General features: G+C 55.7%; 1 protein-coding gene across 6 annotated transcripts; it reads left to right on the top strand.

Moving 5' to 3' along the window:
- Nucleotides 1-1021: 1021 nt before the first annotated feature.
- BCKDK (branched chain keto acid dehydrogenase kinase) lies at nucleotides 1022-20018 on the top strand. 6 transcript variants are annotated; one of them, XM_045012538.1, is made up of 13 exons: nucleotides 1025-1163; nucleotides 5582-5648; nucleotides 5910-6130; nucleotides 9247-9315; nucleotides 10828-10938; nucleotides 11341-11388; nucleotides 12161-12280; nucleotides 13541-13639; nucleotides 14003-14076; nucleotides 14831-14959; nucleotides 15193-15282; nucleotides 15541-15702; nucleotides 16983-20018. In XM_045012538.1, the coding sequence occupies exons 3-13, from the start codon at nucleotides 5930-5932 to the stop codon at nucleotides 17125-17127; spliced, it is 1248 nt and encodes a 415-aa protein (XP_044868473.1). In that variant the 5' UTR covers nucleotides 1025-1163; nucleotides 5582-5648; nucleotides 5910-5929; the 3' UTR covers nucleotides 17128-20018. The 6 variants fall into 6 exon arrangements, with proteins under 6 accessions (XP_044868476.1, XP_044868473.1, XP_044868475.1 ...); XM_045012540.1 differs by lacking the exon at nucleotides 1025-1163 and adding an exon at nucleotides 2392-2489; XM_045012539.1 differs by lacking the exon at nucleotides 1025-1163 and adding an exon at nucleotides 4528-4603.
- Nucleotides 20019-20446: the final 428 nt, after the last annotated feature.

The following is a 20446-nucleotide window of genomic DNA, read 5'->3' as shown; positions in this document are numbered from 1 at the left end:
TAGTGGGGAAAGGAATGCGATTCTGCAAACACTGTTTCTTTGCTCCAAACAACATTTTCACTAAAATAAAGAGAGATGTTTTTTCAATCAAAACCTCACATGGTTTGGTTGTAATAATAAAGCTGCATGTAGTTGTGTTGGGATTATATTCATTCACAGGATTGATTCTGGCACTTTATTTCCAGGTAGCACATCAAAGAAGTAAATGACAGAATCCATAATAATTTCTGAGTGGTTTTTTAAAAGAATTTCAAGTGTCAGAGCCACCTGTGTACAAACTGGCCTTTGCTCGTAACCATATATTTAGACAATGTTCTTGTTAAGATTTTTAATGCACATATGAATCAGATAACCACATTTTCCTTCCCAGGTACCTCCCTTTTGGAACAGGCTCTATCTGCTATTACACAGTATTGTAAAACATGACATCAAAAGCAGTTCTAGAAATCAAAACTCCTTTGTCTCTTGCATACCTGTCCTGAAGCCTGCTGCAAGCCACCAGAACTTTTAAATTGTGCCCCCTCCCTGCCCCCATCAACATTTAAACATTCCCTCCTCTTTGGTGCCTTTTTAGGTGTTAGTACAGCACCTTGCACAATAGTGCTCTGCTCTAGGTTTTTCTATAGTAGAAATAATGAACAAAAGAACCCAGGAGTCCTGGCTCCCAGATCAAACCCGCTTTCCTCCCAGGGCCCTGGCTAGAACCCAGGAGTCCTGGCACCTAGTGATTTCTGTGCAAGAAGTTTCCTTTACTACAATACTACACCTCCCATAAGGCACTGCTTTTTTTTTTTTTTAATACAGGGGGAGGTGCCTCTTCCCTTTGCAGAGCATGCAGGGAACTGCAGGCAGGCCAGCGGGCTTTTCCCATTGACTTGCATGGAAATGCCCTATGGGACTACGTTCCCCATGAGGCTTTGCGCCTCCAGCCGATCATGAAGCCCCTTCTCACCGCATAGCCTTCTGGGATTTGTAGTTCTCCAGAAGGCTCTTTCCTGTTGACTTGCCTAGGGAAGGCTGCCGACCGGGACTACGTTTCCCAAGACTCCCTGCTCCCGGGTTGCGCGGTGGCTGCGGTGTTCCCCCCCCGCCCTTCCAGCAGTGCCGGCAGCTGGCTCGCTCCGGTCCCCCAGAGTGGAACCCTGCAGGCCCCGCACCTGGCGGTAAGGGCCCCCTTTAGAACGTACCACTGTGGCGGCGGCGGGGGGGGGGGGGGTTGGGGCTGTACCATTCCCTGCTTTCCCCATGTGGTGCAAGGGGGTGGGATACGGGCCCTGGGGTTTCTGATCGCCCGGTTCGAGTCCGGCCTCGGACACCTGGGTTCCATCCCCGGCCCGGGGAGGGGGAGGAGCGGGGTCTAGTGGTCAGGGCGGGGGCTGGGTGATCAGGAGGCCTGGGTTCCATCCCCAGCTCTGGGAGGGGAGCAGGGTCTAGTGGTTAGAGGGGTGGTGGGGGCAGGGTTGGGACCTGGACGCCTGGGTTCCATCCCTAGAGAGGGGTCTGCAGGGGTGGAGCTGGGTGCCAGGGATGCTCCTGCGATGCTTTGATGCCGGTGAGTTGGCCGTGTTGGGGGGCAGGTGCCTGTGCTGTACATCCAGGGCTGGACTCCTGCTATCCTGTCCCGGCTCCGCCGCCCCCTGCTCTGCCTTCTGGAGTGCAAAGAGCCCGGGCTAGGGGCGCTGGACTGTCCTGGGGGCCTGGCACGTATCTGCCCCTGATACGGGCACCCTGGGACGAGACCTGAAATGCACCACGCTGGACCACTCCCTCCCCTCCCAGACCTGGGGAGAGAACCCTGGAGTCCTGACTCCTAGCCCCCCGGCTCTAACTCACTAACCCCCCACAGCCCTGTGATCTGGTTGCATTGGAACTTGGCGATGGAGAGTTTTTGGCAGCTTGCGAACACAAGGGGGTAATTTAGATGCCATCTGGGCCTTATATGCAGCATAGTGCCTAAATGGACCGTGGCTTCTTGGCCCAGCGCCACATGCCTTAGACGGTCTGTCTAGGGCTGGTATCCCCTCCAAGCTCACCTGGGGCTTGGGGAAGCCTGTCTGGCCCCATAGCAGCCTCGGAGCAGGCATTATATCCAGTATATGGCCCTGATCACTATTCCCATATTGCCCCTGTCCCAGTGCAGAAGGCTAGGGAGACCTGTGGGGTCCCAATACACAGTACCCCCTTCCATCAGCGTGGGACTGTATATTGGGGAGCAGTGGGAGGCTGAAATCATTGTCCCTGAACAGGCTGCTTTGTGGGAACATGGCCCCTCCCCTGCATGTGCTAGAGACCATTCCCAGGGGGCATAGCTGCTGGGGGTGAATTGAGGACAGGGTGGGGGCGGGGGGCAGGCAAGGCTGCTATGCACGTTTGCAGAGCGCTCGCAGTCCGATCGCGCCAGCCAGACAAACGGAGCCTTGTTCTGCTGCTAGTGTGATCGCTGCTTTGCCAGAGGGCCGCGGTAACAGCTGTTCCAAACCCAGGACAAGGTGGGTGGATAGCCTCAGGACCCAGGAGTCCTGGCTCCCAGCCCCCCTGCTCTAACCCACTAGACCCCACTCCCCTCCCAGAGCTGGGGACAGAACCCAGGAGTCCTGACATTTTTCCTCTCCTCTTCGACGTCTGGTGGCAGATTGCTCTTCTGTGGGTGGCGAGGTGGCACGGAGCGATTGGGGTGGGGCCTGGTATGCATCTCTCTGGATCCTCTCATCTGTGCGTGGTTCACGCCAGGGCTAAATACCAGTGGCCTGAGGTAAATCCGACCACCCATGTCTGCTACAGAGGGCTGGGAGCCAGGACTCCTGTGTTCTATTCCCGGCTCTGACAGGGGAGTGGGGTCTCGTGAGTTTCAGGGGTGGGGCCAAGAGGCAGGACTCCTGGGTTCTATCCCTGGCTCCGAGAGGGGAGTGGGGTCTCATGGGGCTGGGAGGTGGGGCCGAGAGCCAGGACTCCTGGGTTCTCTCCCCGGCTCCGAGAGGGGAGTGGGGTCTCGTGGGACAGGAGCTGAGAGGCAGGACTCCTGGCTTCTGTCCCCACACCAATAACCCCATGTCCATGAGGCTCTCCTCACTTTCTAGCCCTAGCCCTCTCTCCTGGCCTTGGGGTGACGCCCAGACCCACCAAATTCATCTTGCCAAACGTCTGCCTGGCAGGGGCCCCATCGTCTGGCCGCTCCTGGGATTTGAACTGGGGCCCCGGAAGGAAAGTTTCCCCCTGTGACCTCCCCCACCCCTGCCTAATCTGGGATTGACCTTGGGGAGGGGGTGTGTATCACAGCAGCAGCTTGAGTTGACCTAGAGTGGGGGGGAAGGGGTAGCTCGGCTGGGGGTGCTGTTGGGGGGCTGCTGGAGAGGGGGGAACTGGGAATGAAGACCCTGTCCGTGTGTCTGCCCATCGCTAGGTCCCTGGAATGTCAGTCTGTCTGTCATCCTTCCCTGGCATGTCCATCTTAATGTCTCTCTGTCTGGCTGTCTGTCCCTAGGTCCCTAGGATGGCTGTCTGCCCGTCCATAGGGCGCCTGTCCAGCTGTCCGTCCATAGGGTATCCGTCTGTCCATCTCCAGGATGTCTGGCCTTCTGTCTGCCTGTCTATAGGATGTCTGTCTGCTTGTTCTTATGGTGTCTGTCCATCCCTAGGCTGTCTGTCCATCTGTCCATCTGTCTGTAGGATGTCTGTCTGCCTGCCCTTAGGGCCGTGCTCCCCAACCTTTTTGTGGCCAGTAGCACATTCATGTTTTCAGAAGAGTGTGGCGGGCGCCAACAATTACTCACATAATGCAGGGCCGGCTCCAGGCACCGGTGGGGCGAGCACGTGCCTGGGGCAGCACGTGCTACGGAGCGGCATTCAGTCCGTTCTGCAGAGTCGGAGCGGTTTGGTTTGTTTGTTTTTGTTTTTGTTTCTTGGGTTTTTTTTGGTGCGAGTTCTGGGCAGTGCGGAGAGAAGCCGGAGAGAAGCCGGGAGGACAGAGAACACCGGCGCCTGCAGCCCAGGAGTTCTCAGTCCCTGGCAGGTGCGGGGCCCCGCGGCTTCTCTCCGGCTTAAGCCACAGCCCCGCGCGTGCCAGGGACTGAGAACACGGTGCCCACAGTCTGCAGCCCCGGAGAAGCTGGAGAGAAGCCGCAGCCCCACGCCTGCCGGGGACCGAGAACACCTGCAGCCTGCAGTTCTCTGTCCCCGGCAGGCCTAGGGCTTCTCTCCCCTGCTGGGCACTAGGCGGGCGCACGGGCACCGCGTTGGGGACCATTGCCTTAGGGTGTCAGTCCATGCCTAGGATGTCTGACTGTCCCTGGGCTGTCTGACTCCTCCATCTGCTCTCTGATGCCCTCCTCACCCCCTCAGCAGCACGGTCCAGATGCCAGTGCACAAGCCCAACCCGTGGGCCCCGCTGGGCGGACAGGCAGGGTGCTCCTTGGTTGGCTGCGGCAGCCGGTGTCACGGGGGGCGGGAGGTGTTGGCTAATGGGGGCGGGGATGGATGGGACCAATGGGGCCGCGCGCCTGGTGGTGGTGGGGCACGTGTAACCCCACACTGGATGTTTGACTCGGGCAGAGACACCCGCTCTATGGGCACCGGGAACCAGGGGCTTCCTTCCACTCGGGCGCAGGTCGGTGTTTGGCCTTCTTCCGTCCAGTCACTGATTGGCTCTTTCTCTCTCTCTCTCTCTCTCTCTCTCTGTCTGCATTTCTGTCCCCTGGGCTCTTCCCTGTCAGCTCTGTGGCTGGCTGGGCTCCACAGGGAGCAGATCCGGCAAGCCAAGGACGCAACGCGTCACCCTGGTTTCTCTATAACCTGCTCTCTCTCTAGCCAGGCCCTCAGTGATCTGTCCAGGTCCTCCCCCCGCAGCTCTTCAACAGGTGTCTCGGTCACTTTCTGATCTCTCTGTCAGTCTCTTTGTTTATCTCCCTCTGCATCCGTTCTCTCGTCTGTCTGTAGCTTGTCGTCCATCTCTAAACAGCGCTATCTATCTATCTATCTATCTATCTATCTATCTATCTATCTATCTATCTATCCCCAGATACCCCTTCTATCTATCTATCTATCTATCTATCTATCTATCTATCATCCCCAGATACCCCCTCTATCTATCTATCTATCTATCTATCTATCTATCTATCTATCTATCTATCTATCCCTTCTGTCTGTCATTTACTCCACACATTCTCTTTTTTGGAATTTCTCAGTACACCCCGAAGTTATTACCCTGACCAAGTTTGGGGCCCCCATCATGCTGGGTGCTACACAGAACCCCCCTGCGCCCCAGCCAAGATCAAGGTCCCCGTCAGGCTGCATAGACCCTCTGCCTGCCTGAGATCGGGGGCCCCATCATGCCTGGCGCTGCGCAGACCCCAGTGAGAGGCAGTCGCTGCCTGGAAGCGTTTGCCATGCAAACAGACAGAGGCAGGGCCAATCTCCCAGTTGTGCCAATGGGGAAAGTGAGGCCCAGACAGGTGCGGCGGCTGGCCCGGGATGCCACCAGGAAGCTGGAGCAGAGCGGGGGAACAGAACCCAGGAGTCCTGGAGGTGAATTATTCTTTCTTCGTGAGGATGTGAAATCCCCACTGTGTGTCTCTTTTTCTTTTAGATGGAAACGGCGCTCCCGGCTGTTGGCAAGGAAGGAAACCACCACAAAATAACCAAGTTCACCTGAGGTAAGTGACTTCCGGAGACCGTCTATTTTGAGAGCAGCTGAGAGTTTCTAACCAAGATTGGGCCCATGGCTGCTGCCCAGACTGCCCCATTGAGTGCAGCCATTCCCCCCCAGCTTCTCACCCCAGAGTCGGTGCATCTCAGCGCCGGGCGAGCCATCCCTGTGTGGTGTTATGTCTGGTTGTTTGCCCATTATCCCACCCCAGAGGCAGCCGCATCCCAGTGCCAGCTTTGCTCTCAGTGTTCCTGTCTCTCACCTCCAGGTGTCTGTGAAGGCAGGAAGATGCTGTGGAAAGCGCTGCTGAGGATGGAGCTGGGGGCAGCGGGGAACCGGGCCCCCTCCATGCACCGGCTCCTGTCCCCCGCCCTCCGGTACCGGTCCACTTCTGTCATGGATAACCACCAAGTGGAGCTGGCCCGAGAGCGGTCCAAGACAGTCACCTCCTTCTACAACCAGTCAGCCATTGACGTCGCAGCAGAGAAGGTGAGGGGCGTTGGCTCACTCAGCCTTTTCCCCTCCCAGAGGGGACGTTCAGTGCTTGGAGGGAAACTGAGGCAAACCCAGTGAGCGGCACTAGGGGGTTCTGTGCTGCAGGGAGTGTGGGAGAGGGCTTTCACAGCTGGCCTCAATGCCTCAGTGTAGTGCTAGGGGGCGCTGTGCTGCAGAGCGCCGGGTGGGGCTCATTCAGCCTCGGATCCTGGCCAAATTCCACCTCCGGTGGCTCCACTCTACTCTCCCAAATTCCCTTCTGCTCTTTCAGTTGGACACAGGATTCCTTTTCACTTCCTGTCCCGAAGCCCTGCGCACCACCCGTGTTGCTTGGCTGCTGGGCCCTGCCCCAGAGTCAGCCGCATCTCAGCACCAGCTGGGCCAACCTCCTATGGCCTCACTGAGCGGCTGGTCCCCAACTGCCCCACCCCAGAGGTGGCTGCATCTCCGCGCTGGGCGACCCGTTTCTTGTATGTGAGTCATCTGTTCCTCTCTTGGCTCATATCCCCCACGCTGAGACAGCAGATTCATTCCCTGGTACAATGGCTGTGCAGCGGGGTAAGTCGGTCCCAGTGTGTTAAATAGGAAGGGGAACGGGGGCGGGGAACAGCAGGTATACGGGACGGAGCTTGGCAGCATGAGCCACTGTTCAGCTGCCAAATATTTACTCAGAGAAACCAGGCGACTTGCTGAAGAATTAGCGCCCGTCCCCTGTACTCGAGTGGAGTTAAATATTAATTTCAGCCGCTGGCAAATAAAACATGCCCACACGTGCCACAGAAGAAGGGATGCATTGCCAGTCCAGGAGGTATTAATCTGGCTTAAGCTTTGGCTACACTTGCGGCAGCGCTTTGAAGCGCTAAGTGTAGTCAAAGCGCCAGCGCTGGGAGAGAGCTCTCCCAGCGCTGTCCGTACTCCACCTCCCTGTGGGGAATAACGGACAGCGCTGGGAGCCGCGCTTCCAGCGCTGGGGCTTTGACCACACTGGCGCTTTGCAGCGCCGCAATTTGCAGCGCTGGAGAGGGTGTGTTTTCACACCCTGCTGCAGTGCTGCAAATTTGTAAGTGTAGCCAAGCCCTTAGTGAAATAGACTGGAGACAGACGTTAAAGGGCCCTTTTCCCTCTAGGGGGCGCCAGCTTCAATCTGGCCCCAGGGCAGGGACTGGCTGGCTCAGGGGTGTGGGGAATGGGGCACGGGGTCTCTAGGGGGCGCTGGCTCTGATCCAGCCTTGAAGAGGCCGATCTGAAGCCCCCCACCCCCTCATTGCATTCGCTGCTTTTGATTTCCTGTTTGTTTTTTCCAATGAGCATCCTTTGAAAGCCCCTTCCCTGTTGCTAGGCAGTTAGCGGTATTGCCGTGGCAACCCTCTCGGTTGTCTAGGTATCCATGGCAACTCCTGTTCTTTCCCTCTAAAGAGTCCGCACCTCAGCTGGGGAGGCCCAGATCCTGGGCCCCGGGCCATTAAAAGACGGGGCTGAATTATGAGGCCCAGTTTCTGAGGAACGAGGACGGCTCACCTGGTGCTGAGATGCAGCCACCTCTGGGGCGAGGCAGCTGGGGAACAGCCGCACAAGGGAACAGGCTGGGGGACGGGAGCCATTATCCCCACGGCCCTCCCAGGCCTTGCAGATTGAAGGCATCAGGACAGCTGCCGCTGCTCTGCATCCCGAGGCGGGTGCTGGCTCATCAGCGGGGAATGTGGGGCGTTGGTCCCAGCAGCAGGTCTGGGCTCCCATGTGCCTCCTGGCAGCGAAAGTGTTTGGCACGACCAAGTCTGGGGTTCCCCCAAGGGCCCGTCTCCGCCCCTGCCCTGCCACCTGGATCAGACCCACAGGCCCATCTAGCCTGGGATCCCCCACTGTGTCAGAGCCTGGTGGCGTTCGCTGCGATGGGGTTTCCAATTCCTCCTCCCCCGAACTGCCCCTTCCTGAATCCCATGACACTTGGCTGTTGTGTGTGTGTGTGTAATGTGCTGGCTTGGAGGTGTCCAGCCCTGTGTGGGGTCCCCTGGGGAGGTGGGGTGTCCAGCCCTGTTTGGGGGTCCCCTGGCTCGGGGGGTGTCCAGCTGTGTGTGGGGGTCCCCTGGGGAGGTGGGGTGTCTAGCCCCGTGGGGGGGTCCCCTGGGGAGGGAGGGTATCCAGCCCCACGTGGGGTCCCCTGGCTCGGGGGGTGTCCAGCCCTGTGTGGGTCCCCTGGGGAGGTGGGGTGTCCAGCCCTGTGTGGGGGTCCCCTGGCTCGGGGGGTGTCCAGCCCTGTGGGGGTCCCCTGGGGAGGTGGGGTGTCCAGCCCTGTGTGGGGGTCCCCTGGCTCGGGGGGTGTCCAGCCCTGTGTGGGTCCCCTGGGGAGGTGGGGTGTCCAGCCCTGTGTGGGTCCCCTGGGGAGGTGGGGTGTCCAGCCCTGTGTGGGGGTCCCCTGGCTCGGGGGGTGTCCAGCCCTGTGTGGGTCCCCTGGGGAGGTGGGGTGTCCAGCCCTGTGTGGGGGTCCCCTGGCTCGGGGGGTGTCCAGCCCTGTGTGTGGGTCCCTGGAAGAATGGAATCAAGCTCCTCCTCCTCCGTTCTTCCTCCTTTAGTTCTTTTCTCTCCCTCTGCTCTGCTTCTTCCACAGTCTTTCTCCTCCTTTTTGTTTCTTCCTCACTCATTCTTCTCTCTCCATTTCTCTTTTTTTCTTTCCTTCATTTACTCCTTTCTACTTCCTGCCATTTCTTCCCCATTCAATCCCGTTTCTCTCCTTTTTCTTCCCTGTCTCATTCATTCTTTCCCTCACTCCCGCTCCTTTGATTTCTTCATCGTGCCGCCTTGGCTTCCTTTTCTTTCTCATTTGCTCTTTTCTCTCTCTCTTTCCTTTCTTCCTCATCCGCTTTCCCTCTCATTCCTTTTTTGTTTCTTCCTCCTTCATTCTCTCGGCGTTCCTGTCCCATTCTTTCCCCATCTGACACTCCCTCTCTCTCTCCTGTTCCTGTGGACAACCCACAGACCCACCCCCCATGCCCCACCTGGGCGTGGCCGTGCCCCACAGCTGTATTGCCACGCTCCGCCTGCTGTTCCCCCCTCTGCCCTCAGGGGGCGCTCTGGACCCTACATTCATCTGCCTCCTTTCCGTTCTCCCCCAGCCGTCCGTGAGATTGACGCCCACCACCATGTTGTATTCGGGACGGTCACAGGATGGCAGCCACCTCCTGGTAAGTCCCCCGGCAGGCCCCCACCTGGCCCATCGGAGAGCTCCAAATGAACTCCCCTGTACTGGATGGGAAGAGAGTGTTATCTCGGTTATACATGCTGGGGAAACTGAGGCACCGAGCGGGGGCGGGGAATCACACAGTCACGCAGGGAATTAATAATAGAACCTGGGAGTCCTGGCTCCCAGCCCCTTGCTCTAACCATTAGATCCCACTCCCCTCCCAGAGCCAGGGAGAGAACCCAGGAGTCCGGGCTCCCAGCCCCCTGCTCTAACCATTAGATCCCACTCCCCTCCCAGAGCCAGGGAGAGAACCCAGGAGTCCTGGCTCCCGGCCACTCTGACTCTAGCTCTACTGGGATTGGTGGGGAGGAGCTGCGGGCTGCAGGTTGGGTCCTGTGAGGGAGGGATGGAAGCAGCCCTGAAGACGCCAACAGATGGGTGCCAGCCTCTCCTGAGCAGGACAGATGCCAGGACACACCCAGCCTGTGCCTCATTCAGACTGTGGGCTGGGATCTCTTAGGACTCCTGGGTTCTGTGCCTGGTTCTGGGAGGGGAGTGGAGTCTAGTGGGTTAGAGCGGGGGGCTGGGAGCCAGGACTCCTGGGTTCTCTCTTGGGTCTGGGAGGGGAGTGGAGGCTGGTGGGTTAGAGCAGGGGGGGCTGGGAGCCAGGACTTCTGGGTTCTCTCCCTGGCTATGGGAAGGGAGTGGAGTTTAGTGGGTTAGAGTAGGGGAGGCTGGGAGCCAGGACTCCTGGGTTCTATCCCCAGCTCTGTGGGGAGTGGGGGCTGGTGGGTTAGAGCAGGGGGGGCTGGGAGCCAGGACTCCTGGGTTCTATCCCCAGCTCTGTGGGGAGTGGGGGCTGGTGGGTTAGAGCAGGGGGGGGCTGGGAGCCAGGACTCCTGGGTTCTGTCCTATTGTGTGTACAGCTGAGAACTGACACGCTCGTTGCTCAGCAGTTCTCTAGTCTGCCCAGGCCTGAGGGTTCGCTGGCTGTTTCCAGGCAGATCGCCGGCATGTTACGTCCTGCCTTGTTAAAGGAACTGATGGGATTGTAGCAACCTTCATCCCAGTCGCTGCACAGCGACGACTCACCCGGCACTGAGATGCAGCCACCTCTGGGGTTGGGGCAGCTGGGGACAGGCGCACAGTGACGACTCACCCAGCCCTGAGATGCAGCCACCTCTGGGGTGGGGGCAGCTGGGGAACGGCTGTGCAGTTTTTCTTCAAAGCAATTTAAAACAGAAAGTGAAGGAGAATTCGGACTGGTTGATTACGGGGGTCGGGATTAAAGGAGGAAGAACAGAATTAGGCACAGATGTAGGATCAGCACCTTACCTCTTTAGCTTGATTAAACCAGGAGTCGTGGCTCCCAGCCCCTTCTGCTTTAACCACTAGACCCTTCTTCCCTCCCAGACCTGGGGACAGAACCCAGGAGTCCTGGCTCCCATCCCCCTTGCTCTGGCCACTCTCCCCTGACCCCGGTCAGTTACACTCTGAGTTCTTCCTCCTGTAGAAAAGTGCCCATTACCTTCACCGTGAGCTGCCCGTCCGCATCGCCCACCGCATCAAGGGTTTCCGCAGCCTCCCCTTCATCCTCGGCTGCAACCCCACCATCCTCCACGTGGTACGTACCTGAGCGGGGGCACAGCTGAGGGACACCGTGAGGGGGGAGGGGACACCGGGGGGGAGCTGCTGGTTGTAGAGTGGGTGGGGTTAGAACACAAGAGACCTGGCTTCCGTCCCCCTGCTCTAACCCATTAGCCCCCACTCCCTTCTCAGAGCTGGGGAGAGAACCCAGGAGTCCGGGTTCCCAGCCTCCCCTGCTCTAACCCACTAGCCCCCACTCCCCTCCCAGGGCTGGGGATAGAACCCAGGAGTCCGGGCTCCCAGCCACCCCTGCTGTATCCCACTATCCCCCACTCCCTGCCCAGTCCCCTCAGGACTCCTGAGCTCTATCAGGTGAATCCTGCTGCCAGTCAGTGTTTCTGTGCCTCGCTTTACGCTTATTCGTTTTTCCGTCTTTCAGCATGAGCTGTACATCCGAGCCTTCCAGATGCTGAGCGAATTCCCCCCGGTGAGTGTTCAGTTACCCGGTGACCCCAGCACACAAAGGATTAGTTAAAATACGGGAACAGGTTATACGTTCGCTTCCCCCATCGCCAACTGATCCTGGGCCTGGACCAATCGACCGAAGGGTAGAATATCTGCAGGGAGGATGAGGATGACGTAGGTTATTACATCTCCATCCATCCAACCCCACAGTACTTCATCTCTCCCTGTACACGCCATCCCTCCCTGTACACGCCATTCGGCTGTCTCAACTGGATCCATCCATCCGTCAATCCCTCCATCCATCCCTGTGCATGCCATCCGTCTATCTCAACTGGATCTATCCATCCATCCATCTAGACATGAGCCACCTACCTGCTATCTGTCTGTCTCAGCTGGATCCATCCATCCATCTATCCCTGTACACACCAGCCATCTATCTCGACTGGATCCATCCCTCCATCCATCTCTGTATGCACCATCCAGCTATCTCAACTGAATGGATTCCTCCATCCATCCTTGTGTGCATCTTTCTCTCTCTCTCTCTCGGGATCTCTGCTGTTCTGGATTTGGGTCTATATAGCTAAGGTGTCACAATACATCTACCATAGGCTGGTTGTTTGGCAGAACTGGGGCATGGCCCTTTTCCCCTCTTTGGGACGCCGGCTCTGATCTGGCCCCAGGGCGGGGGACTGGCTGGCTCAGAGGGGTGGGGAAATGGACATGGGGCCTTACCCCTCCAGGGGGCAGTGACTTCCACACCGGTTCATGTCTCTTCCGTTCTGCCCCCCTCCCAGATCAAGGACCAAGAGGCAGAGGCCCAGTACTGCAAGCTGGTCCGGCAGCTGCTGGATGATCACAAGGACGTGGTGACGCTGCTGGCTGAGGGGCTGCGGGAATGTCGCAAACACATCCAGGTATCGGGGGGCTGGGATTGTGAGAGAGCTTAAAGCAAGGGGGGCTGGAAGCCAGGACACCTGGGTTCTATGCCCGGCTTTGAGAGAGGAGTGGGGTTTAGTGCATTAGAGCAGGGGAGGCTGGGAGCCAGGACTCCTGGGTTCTCTCCCCAGCTCTGAGAGGGGAGTGGGGTCTAGTGGGTTAGAGTGGGGGGGCTGGGAGCCAGGACTCCTGGGTTCCATTCTCAGCTCTGCTATGCACTCTGCTGGGTGAGCTTGGTTAAGTCACGTCCCCTATTGGTGTGTTGTTTTCCCCATCGGTAAATGAGATGAATACCATCCTTTGTAAAGTGAGATTCGCTGATGAAAAGTATTTCATGAGCACTTGGAATGATCATAACACGCACTGTCACTGCTTAGTTACTGCTGATTAATTATTATTTAGAGCGATCAGTTTTGCTAGTACCTTGTACGGCTGTTATTATTGATGACTAATGATCATCATTTCAGTATTGTTGTCAATATTCCACCTACTTATGTCTAAATGATCATGTTCTGTGTTTGTAATTTAATATTTTACTAACTGGTAAATCCATATTTTAATATCAGTTATTAATTCCCCTTATGCTTGTATTATTATTTTGGATTAATAATCATGATTTCTGTATTTTTCCCACAATTATGCTAATTTCAGATCACCAGTATTCATCTTGTACTAATCTTTCATTGATTCTTGTTGATTTTCTCTTGGATTGTGTTAGCTCATTAAATCCCATTACACTGATTGCATTTATGATTCTTTCTCAAGAATCATTCAATATTTTAAGCCACTCGTCTACGTCTAGGCGTGGCGGAGTTCCATTTTTATTTGTTTGCGGTTTCTGTGGAGAATATCAATGTTTGTTTTTAAGCTTTTTAGAATTTGTATCCATTTATTGTCTCTGCTTCCTGCTTATTGCTCATAAGTAACCATTTCCGTCTGAGCCATACGGCAGTTTTTGGCTTTGGTTCTGTGTGTCGCCTCGGTGTCAGTACAGAACCGATTCCTTGTACTTAACGAGTGTTCTCCATCCATAGATCTCAAAGCGCTTTACAAAGGAGGCTGGTATCTTTATCCCCATTTTATAGATGGGGACACAGAGGCTCGAAGCGGGGACATGACTTACCCAACATCACCCAGCAGGCCAGGTCCCCTGGGTGCTCTCCCGACTGGGCCTCGCTGCCTCTTTGTTAAGCCGTTGTCTTGTTAACCCCTTCGCTGCCGTTTTCCTCCTGTGTCAGGACGAGAAGGTCATCCGCTATTTTCTAGACAAGACGCTCACTTCCCGGCTGGGGATCCGGATGCTGGCGATCCATCACCTGGCGCTGCACGAGGAAAAGGTACGGCCTGGCCTCTGCTCTCCCATTCCCCTCGGTGCTTTGCCGCCTTAGAACGGGCAACACACGCGACACAGCTGGCTGCCCCCAACGGATTAGAGTCGGCCCCCCGGGAATTCATAATCCATTATGGAACCGCCCTGCTTGGGTCTGGAGCCTTTCCTCTAGGGGGCGCTGGCTCTGCTCCGGTCTCAGGGCGTGGGACTGGCTGGCTCAGGGGGGCATGGAATGGACATGGGCCTTTCCCCTCTAGGGGACGCTGGCTCCTCTCCGGTCCCAGGGCGTGTGACTGGCTGGCTCAGGGGGGCGGGGCACGGGACATGTGTTAAAGTCCTGCCTGATTGGTGCTCTCTCTCTGATTGGCAGCCGGACTTCGTGGGAATCATCTGCACCCGTCTCTCCCCAAAGAAAATCATTGAGAAATGGGTGGATTTTGCTAGGTAAGGAATCATGATGGTCTGTGGCGCCACCTTGTGGACTCAGTCCGGAGTTACACCCTTTACATTTCACCCTGTTACGATTTAAGTGTAGCATGGAGGGAGAGCGGAGGAAATTTCTTCTTCCACAAAGTGTCGCTTCGCTGGATCTGCAGGTGGATTCGTACGGGGTGGCTCCCTTCTCCGGTTCAGTCGGTGACTTGCAGAGCTCCTGCTGTTCTTGGTTAACCACTAACTGGCTGAGATGTGTTTGGAGCTCGACAAATTAAAATCATCCCAGATTTATGAATGGATTTTTTAAGGGTAGATGATTGGCTGCTGCGTGTATCTAGGGAACTCCCTGAGCTATGGCTGACATGCTGGGGATGTTTATTCATCCTGAATGGAAGGGGAAATCTGTCCGTATAAACAATAGTGGGGTCTAGTGGTTAGAACAGCGGGGGCTGGGAGCCAGGACTCCTGGATTCTCTCCCCAGCTCTGGGAGGGGAGTGGGGTCTAGTGGTTAGAGCAGGGGGGCTGGGAGCCAGGACTCCTGGATTCTCTCCCCAGCTCTGGGAGGGGAGTGGGGTCTAGTGGTTAGAGCAGGGGGGCTGGGAGCCAGGACTCCTGGGTTCTCTCCCCAGCTCTGGGAGGGGAGTGGGGTCTGGTGGGTTAGATCAGGGGAGCTGGAATCAGGATTGATCCGGTGCGGTGGGAAGGTTGAGTGAGTGACCCAGCCTGGGTAATGCTCTGTTCCTCCCCCTTTCCCGGGTGCAGGCGTCTGTGTGAGCACAAGTACGGGAACGCCCCGCGGGTGCGGATCAATGGGCATGTGGCTGCTCGCTTCCCTTTCATCCCCATGCCCCTCGACTACATCCTGCCGGAGCTGCTCAAGAATGCCATGCGGTGAGCTCCCCCGTCCACCCAGTACATGGCAATGGGGCTGGCTCGGGGGGTGAGTAATGGGGCCTGGGGCCTTTCCCCTCTAGGGGGCGCTGGCTCTGATCCAGCCCCAGGGCAGAGGACTGGCTGGCTCGGGGGGCAGGAAATGGACCTGGGGCCTTTCCCCTCTAGGGAGCGCTGGGCGGATAGGCGGGGCCCGATTTTAGGCTAAATTTTTCACTCTCCTCCTTCCCCAGAGCCACCATGGAATCTCACCTGGACACTCCGTACAACGTGCCCGACATTGTCATCACCATCGCCAACAACGACATCGACCTGATCATCAGGTACCGCGTGCCGGCTGTCAGAACAGCCGGCTTAGGTTGGAATCCCGCCCCCGGTGACGTCAGCGGGGACCCGCCGGGGTCGCTGAGGCAAGGGGTGAAATTAAGAAAGGGGAAATGTTGTCCCGGGATCGGATGGGGCGTCTCCGTCGGGGAACAGGTGATCCTGCCCCAGATGGAGACCAGCTAGATGTGTGGAAGTGGAGTGAGCCGTGGTTTATTGGCTGCACGGTACTGAGTGGACCCTGTTCCCCCCAATAGGATTTCGGACCGGGGTGGCGGGATCCCGCACGAGCACCTGGAGAAGGTGACGGATTATCACTTCACCACGGCAGAGTCCAGCGCCCAAGACCCCCGCATGAACACCCTCTTCGGGAACATGGTGGACATGGTCAACAGCGGCCAGTCGGGCCCCATGCACGGGTGAGTCTGGTGCTTTGAGCTGCAGTGGTTGCATTCCCAGCATCCTCCGCCAACGGGGCATCCTGGACGGGTCCTCAGTCAGGATCCACCCAGCTGGGCAGGAGCAGGTTTTCCCCGTCTTGCCAATATTGCCAAGAGTGTGAGGAGTTTCACCGTCCGCGAATTAAAATCTTGACAGTATCCATGTATCGAAAAGCCGATTCCCTCCATCCCTGATTTGGGTCCATTGAAACGTTAGTTCAGACCCGGAACAGCTTTCCTAGGGAGTTTGCAGAGGGTGCAGTATCGGAGGTTTTTAAGAACAGGTGGGACAAACACCTGTCAGGGTGGGTCTAGGTTTACTTGGTCCTGTCTCAGCGCAGGGGCGGGATTTGATGACCTTTCCTGCCCGACCCGTCTGTGATTTCAACCCGTTTCCACCAGCTGATCAGTCGAATTAGCTCAAAGGTCGAAGGGGTTTCAGACGGGGAAACTGGAACGTCGTTGTTTTGGAAACGTCGAAACGTTTTGTCAGTTTCCAGTTTGTTGATCCCGTGTGTTTCGACGAAAAGACGAGTCATCAGACGGGTCCCCGGCGGCTCTGCTCCGCCGCCGCTGGTTCCACAAACAGGAGTCTCTGCTCCCAGAAATGGTTAAACAGGGCGGAGGTTTGAGCGGATGGATAGAACCCAGGAGTCCTGAGACCCAGCCCCCCTGCTTTAACCCACTCGACCCCACTCCCCTCCTACACAGCCCAGGAGTCCTGCTTCCCAGTCCAGGACCACCACAGCATCTCCGTGTTGGCCATTTACAATAAGTTGTGTGCACAGGTGCTGACTTTTATTTTTCCTGGTGGGTGCTCCGCCTCTTTCTACCCCCACTCCACCCCCTTCCCCAAGGTTCCCTGACCGCCAGCTGCTCTCTGCCCCCCAAGCGCCTCCAGCCAGCCACCGAACAGCTGAGCGGCTGGTGGATGCTGAACACCCTCTATTTTTTCCCCACGGGTTCTTGAGTACACACGGAGTTGGCATCTAGGGTTGTGTGTATTAGTATTTATTAGCTGTGATTATGGTCGCGCCTGGGAGCCCCAGTCATGGCCCAGGATCCCGTTGTGCTAGGCGCTGCACGTTATTAGGTGTATTATGGTAGCACCTAGGCGCTCCATACATGGCCCAGGACCCATTGTGCTGAGTGATGTCTGTTATTTATTAGGTGTATTACGGTAGCCCAAAGAGCTGACAGTCTCAGTCTATAAGTCCCACGTGATTACCCCCCCGTCTGTCTGTCTGTCTCCGCCGCAGGTTCGGCTTCGGGCTGCCGACCTCCCGGGCCTACGCCGAGTACCTGGGGGGCTCGCTGCGCATCCAGTCCCTGCAGGGCATCGGCACCGACGTGTACCTCCGTCTGAAACACATCGACGGCAAGGAGGAGAGTTTCCGCATCTAGAGACGTCCCCCCTCTCGCCGGCCCGCCGCCCCCTCCGGCTCCGCATGGACATCGGCTTTGCTTCCCGTGTCTCTGTGCTTGGATCCCTACGGACCCGATCCCACGGCCCCGGACTCCTGGGTTCCCAGCGTCTCCGCAAGGGGGCGGGACTTTGTGCTTACGGACAGGGCGTCGCCTCCCGCTGGTTATTCCAGTCCCGCCCCTGGGAGCACCCTATTGGATTCTTTCTTCCAGGGGGGCAGGGCATGGGTCGGCCCCAACCCCAAACAGGTTTTTAAGGCAACGGACGCTTCCCGGCGCACACACCTTCATTGGTAGCTCCACACTGCCAGCACCTTGCACACTCGTTTTCTTACCCTTGTTTCATTCCCTTCTTCTAAAGAAACAAAATCAAAAGGACGGCATTGGAGTGGGGGGAAGGCATTTATTGCTGCGCATGACTCCAGAATCGCTCCCCCACCTGTCTCTCCAGCCTGACCCCTTCACACTTTGGACAGGGGAAGATTTTTATGGTTGCGCCTGGACACTGGATTCCCCTCCCACCCACTGCACATGGCAGATGCTGATTCTAGCTCTGGTTATTGTTTTCCTGCTTTCTCGTTTACTTTGGGGGTGGGGGTGGGATGGGATGTGGATTTGACTCTCCTCCTCGGGAGTGGCCGGGGGAACCAGCCCCATGACGTGTATCTCGCTGTGATTCCGATTAAAAGTGCCGATTCTGAAAGGCGGCGAGGCCATGTGACTCTGTGCCGGAGGGAGCAGGGTGGTTCCTAGCATCACTGTGATCATCTAGTCAGACACAAGCCATACAACTTCCGGGAATTAACTTTTGTTTGAAGTAGAGCAGCTCTTTTAGGAAAACATCCCATCTTGATTTAAAAACTGCCAGTAATGGAAAATCTATCACAATAATTGGGAAGTCATTCCAGTGGTTAATTCCTCTCAGTGTTAAAAATTTGCCCCGTGTTTCCAGTCTGAATTTGTCTAGGTTCAATCTTCAGCCATTGGACCTTGTTAGATTTGTCCTGATAGCTTGAACAGCCCGTGATCAAATATTTGTTCCCCATGTAGGTACTTACAGACTGGGATCAAGTCAGCCCCCTTTGCCCTTCTCTTTGTTAAGCTAAATAGCTGGAGCTCCTTGCGTCTGTCACTCATGTTGGGTTCCAGGAAGTGGGCGGGGGCAAGGTTGGATGTTTTGCTAAAAGCTCTGCTCTAGGAATTATTTTGGGGCAGTTCTGTGACCTGTGTTATACAGGGAGGTCAGACAAGATGATCCCAATGGTCCCTTCTGGCCTTGGAATCCATGACCTGCGAAAAGCCGGAGGATACGGGTACAGGGCGTTGTGGGAATGGCAGTGGAGTTCAGCGTGTGAGTGTGGATGATGATGATGGGGAAGAAAAGTGCGGGATGACACATGGTGTCCCTGCTGTGTAGCTCTGCTCTCAGCCTCTCGTTGGGAAGGAGCTTTTCTGGTTGCTTGAGGGTGTAGCGGAAAGGAAATGATCCGGTGAGAAATTTGCCCTTTCTCTGCCACCAGTGAGGGCAAGAAACTTCCTCATTTAAACAAGAAACGAAAGTCGAGGTTCTCCTCTGTTCACCTGACATCTTTTGGGGCTGGGGCCTATTCTCTCCTTCTGGAATATCCAAACAGTGGGGGGGTGGGGGAGGATGGCTGTTCCTGTCCCCCCATCAGATATTATATCAGGGGAGGGTCCCCCAGGAGTGTTTTCTTCCTTTGGGAGCCCGTGACCAGTGCTATCCAGGGACCAAACAGCCTTCTGGAAACAAAGGTTTATTAGCCAATGGAACAAAACATTTCAGGAAAAAATGGTTTCAAAATAACAACCAGCCAACAGGTGTTTCTGGCTTCATCCAGTCTTATGAGACTTGGATGGATTTTTTTTATCATTTCAACAGATAATCCCGGTGTTTATTTTGAAGCATTTTTTAAAATGTTTATCAATTAAAATTTTCACAGTTGTGCAAAATGATGGGGGGGGTCAGCCAACAATTTAATGACAGTAGAGGTTGAGATTCAAAAAGTCCAAGCTTTAGAACCGGTCAAACACAAATTGGCAACATCCTAAATCCAAGTACGTTAGCGAGATGAGGTAATGTTATATAATAATAATTTTTTTTATTGGACCAATTTCTGTTGGTGCAGGAGCCAAGCTGTCGGGCTACACGGAGCTCTTCGTCAGGTCTGGGAAAGGTACTCAGAGTCACTGCTAAATAGAAGATCGAACAGATAGTTCAGTGTAAATAACTCATACTCTCAGCCTCAGGGACCATTCAAGGTGGACCAGCTCGTTAACGCTCCTTTAGTCAATGGACGGAAAAACAGGGTGAGCGGGTTACAGATTGTTGTGATAAACCATAAATCCAGTGTCTCAGTTCAGTCCATGGTTTTGTGTCTAGCAAAATTATGAATTTAAGCTCCCAGGCTCATCTTTTGAAAGTGTTGTGCAGGTTTCCTTTGAGGATGGGGACTGATAGGTCAGATAGAGAGTGATTGCTTTGTGAAAAGTGTTCACCCAGGGTGTTTTTGTGTTTTATCATTTTCCCGTGTGAGTTCATCTGAGAGCACAGTGATTGTCGGGTTTCACCCAACTACTGAGGCATTTAGTGCATTGGATGAGGTACCCCACATGTTATGATAGGCATGTGTAGGACCTTGGATCTTGAAAGGTGTCTTGTGGAGGGTGTTGATCATTGTAGCAGTGGAGAGATGTCTTCAGGTTTTGCATCTCTTGTTCTGGCGCCACTTTGAGTTGGTGTGTCCTCGTCTGTGGGGAGCTCGCTTCTGATGATGAGCTTGGAGAGGTGGTTTGAAGGCCAGAAGAGGGGGTTCAGGAAAGATTTCTTTCAGGATGGGGTCCCTATTGAGAATGGGTTGTAGTTGTTTGATGATACCCTATATAGGTTCCAGCGTGGGTGGTAGGTGACAACTAGAGGCGTGCAGTTGGAGAGGGTTTTATTTCTGTATTGAAACAGGTTCTGTCAGGGTATTTGGGTGGCCCATTCCATGATGAGATCTACCTTTCCGGCAGAGTGTCCTTGTTTGGTGAAGGCGGTTTTGAGTGTGTTAAGGTGTATATAGCAGACTTTCTCTTCAGAGCATCTGAGTGCCTGGCTGTAGATAACAGATGTCTTGGTGTGTTTGGGGTGGTTACTAGAACTATGAAGGCAGGTGTGGGGATCTGTGGGTTTCTTATATATGGTTGTCTGTCGGGTTCCATTGTTGAAGTTGATTGTGGCATCCAGGAAGTTGATGCTAGTGTGGGAATGTTCCAGAGAGAGTTTAATGGACGGATG

This window comes from Mauremys mutica, chromosome 4 (genome assembly GCF_020497125.1).
Source record: "Mauremys mutica isolate MM-2020 ecotype Southern chromosome 4, ASM2049712v1, whole genome shotgun sequence".
Taxonomy (NCBI): Eukaryota; Metazoa; Chordata; order Testudines; family Geoemydidae; genus Mauremys; species Mauremys mutica.
This window is presented reverse-complemented; position numbering and strand designations above follow the sequence as displayed.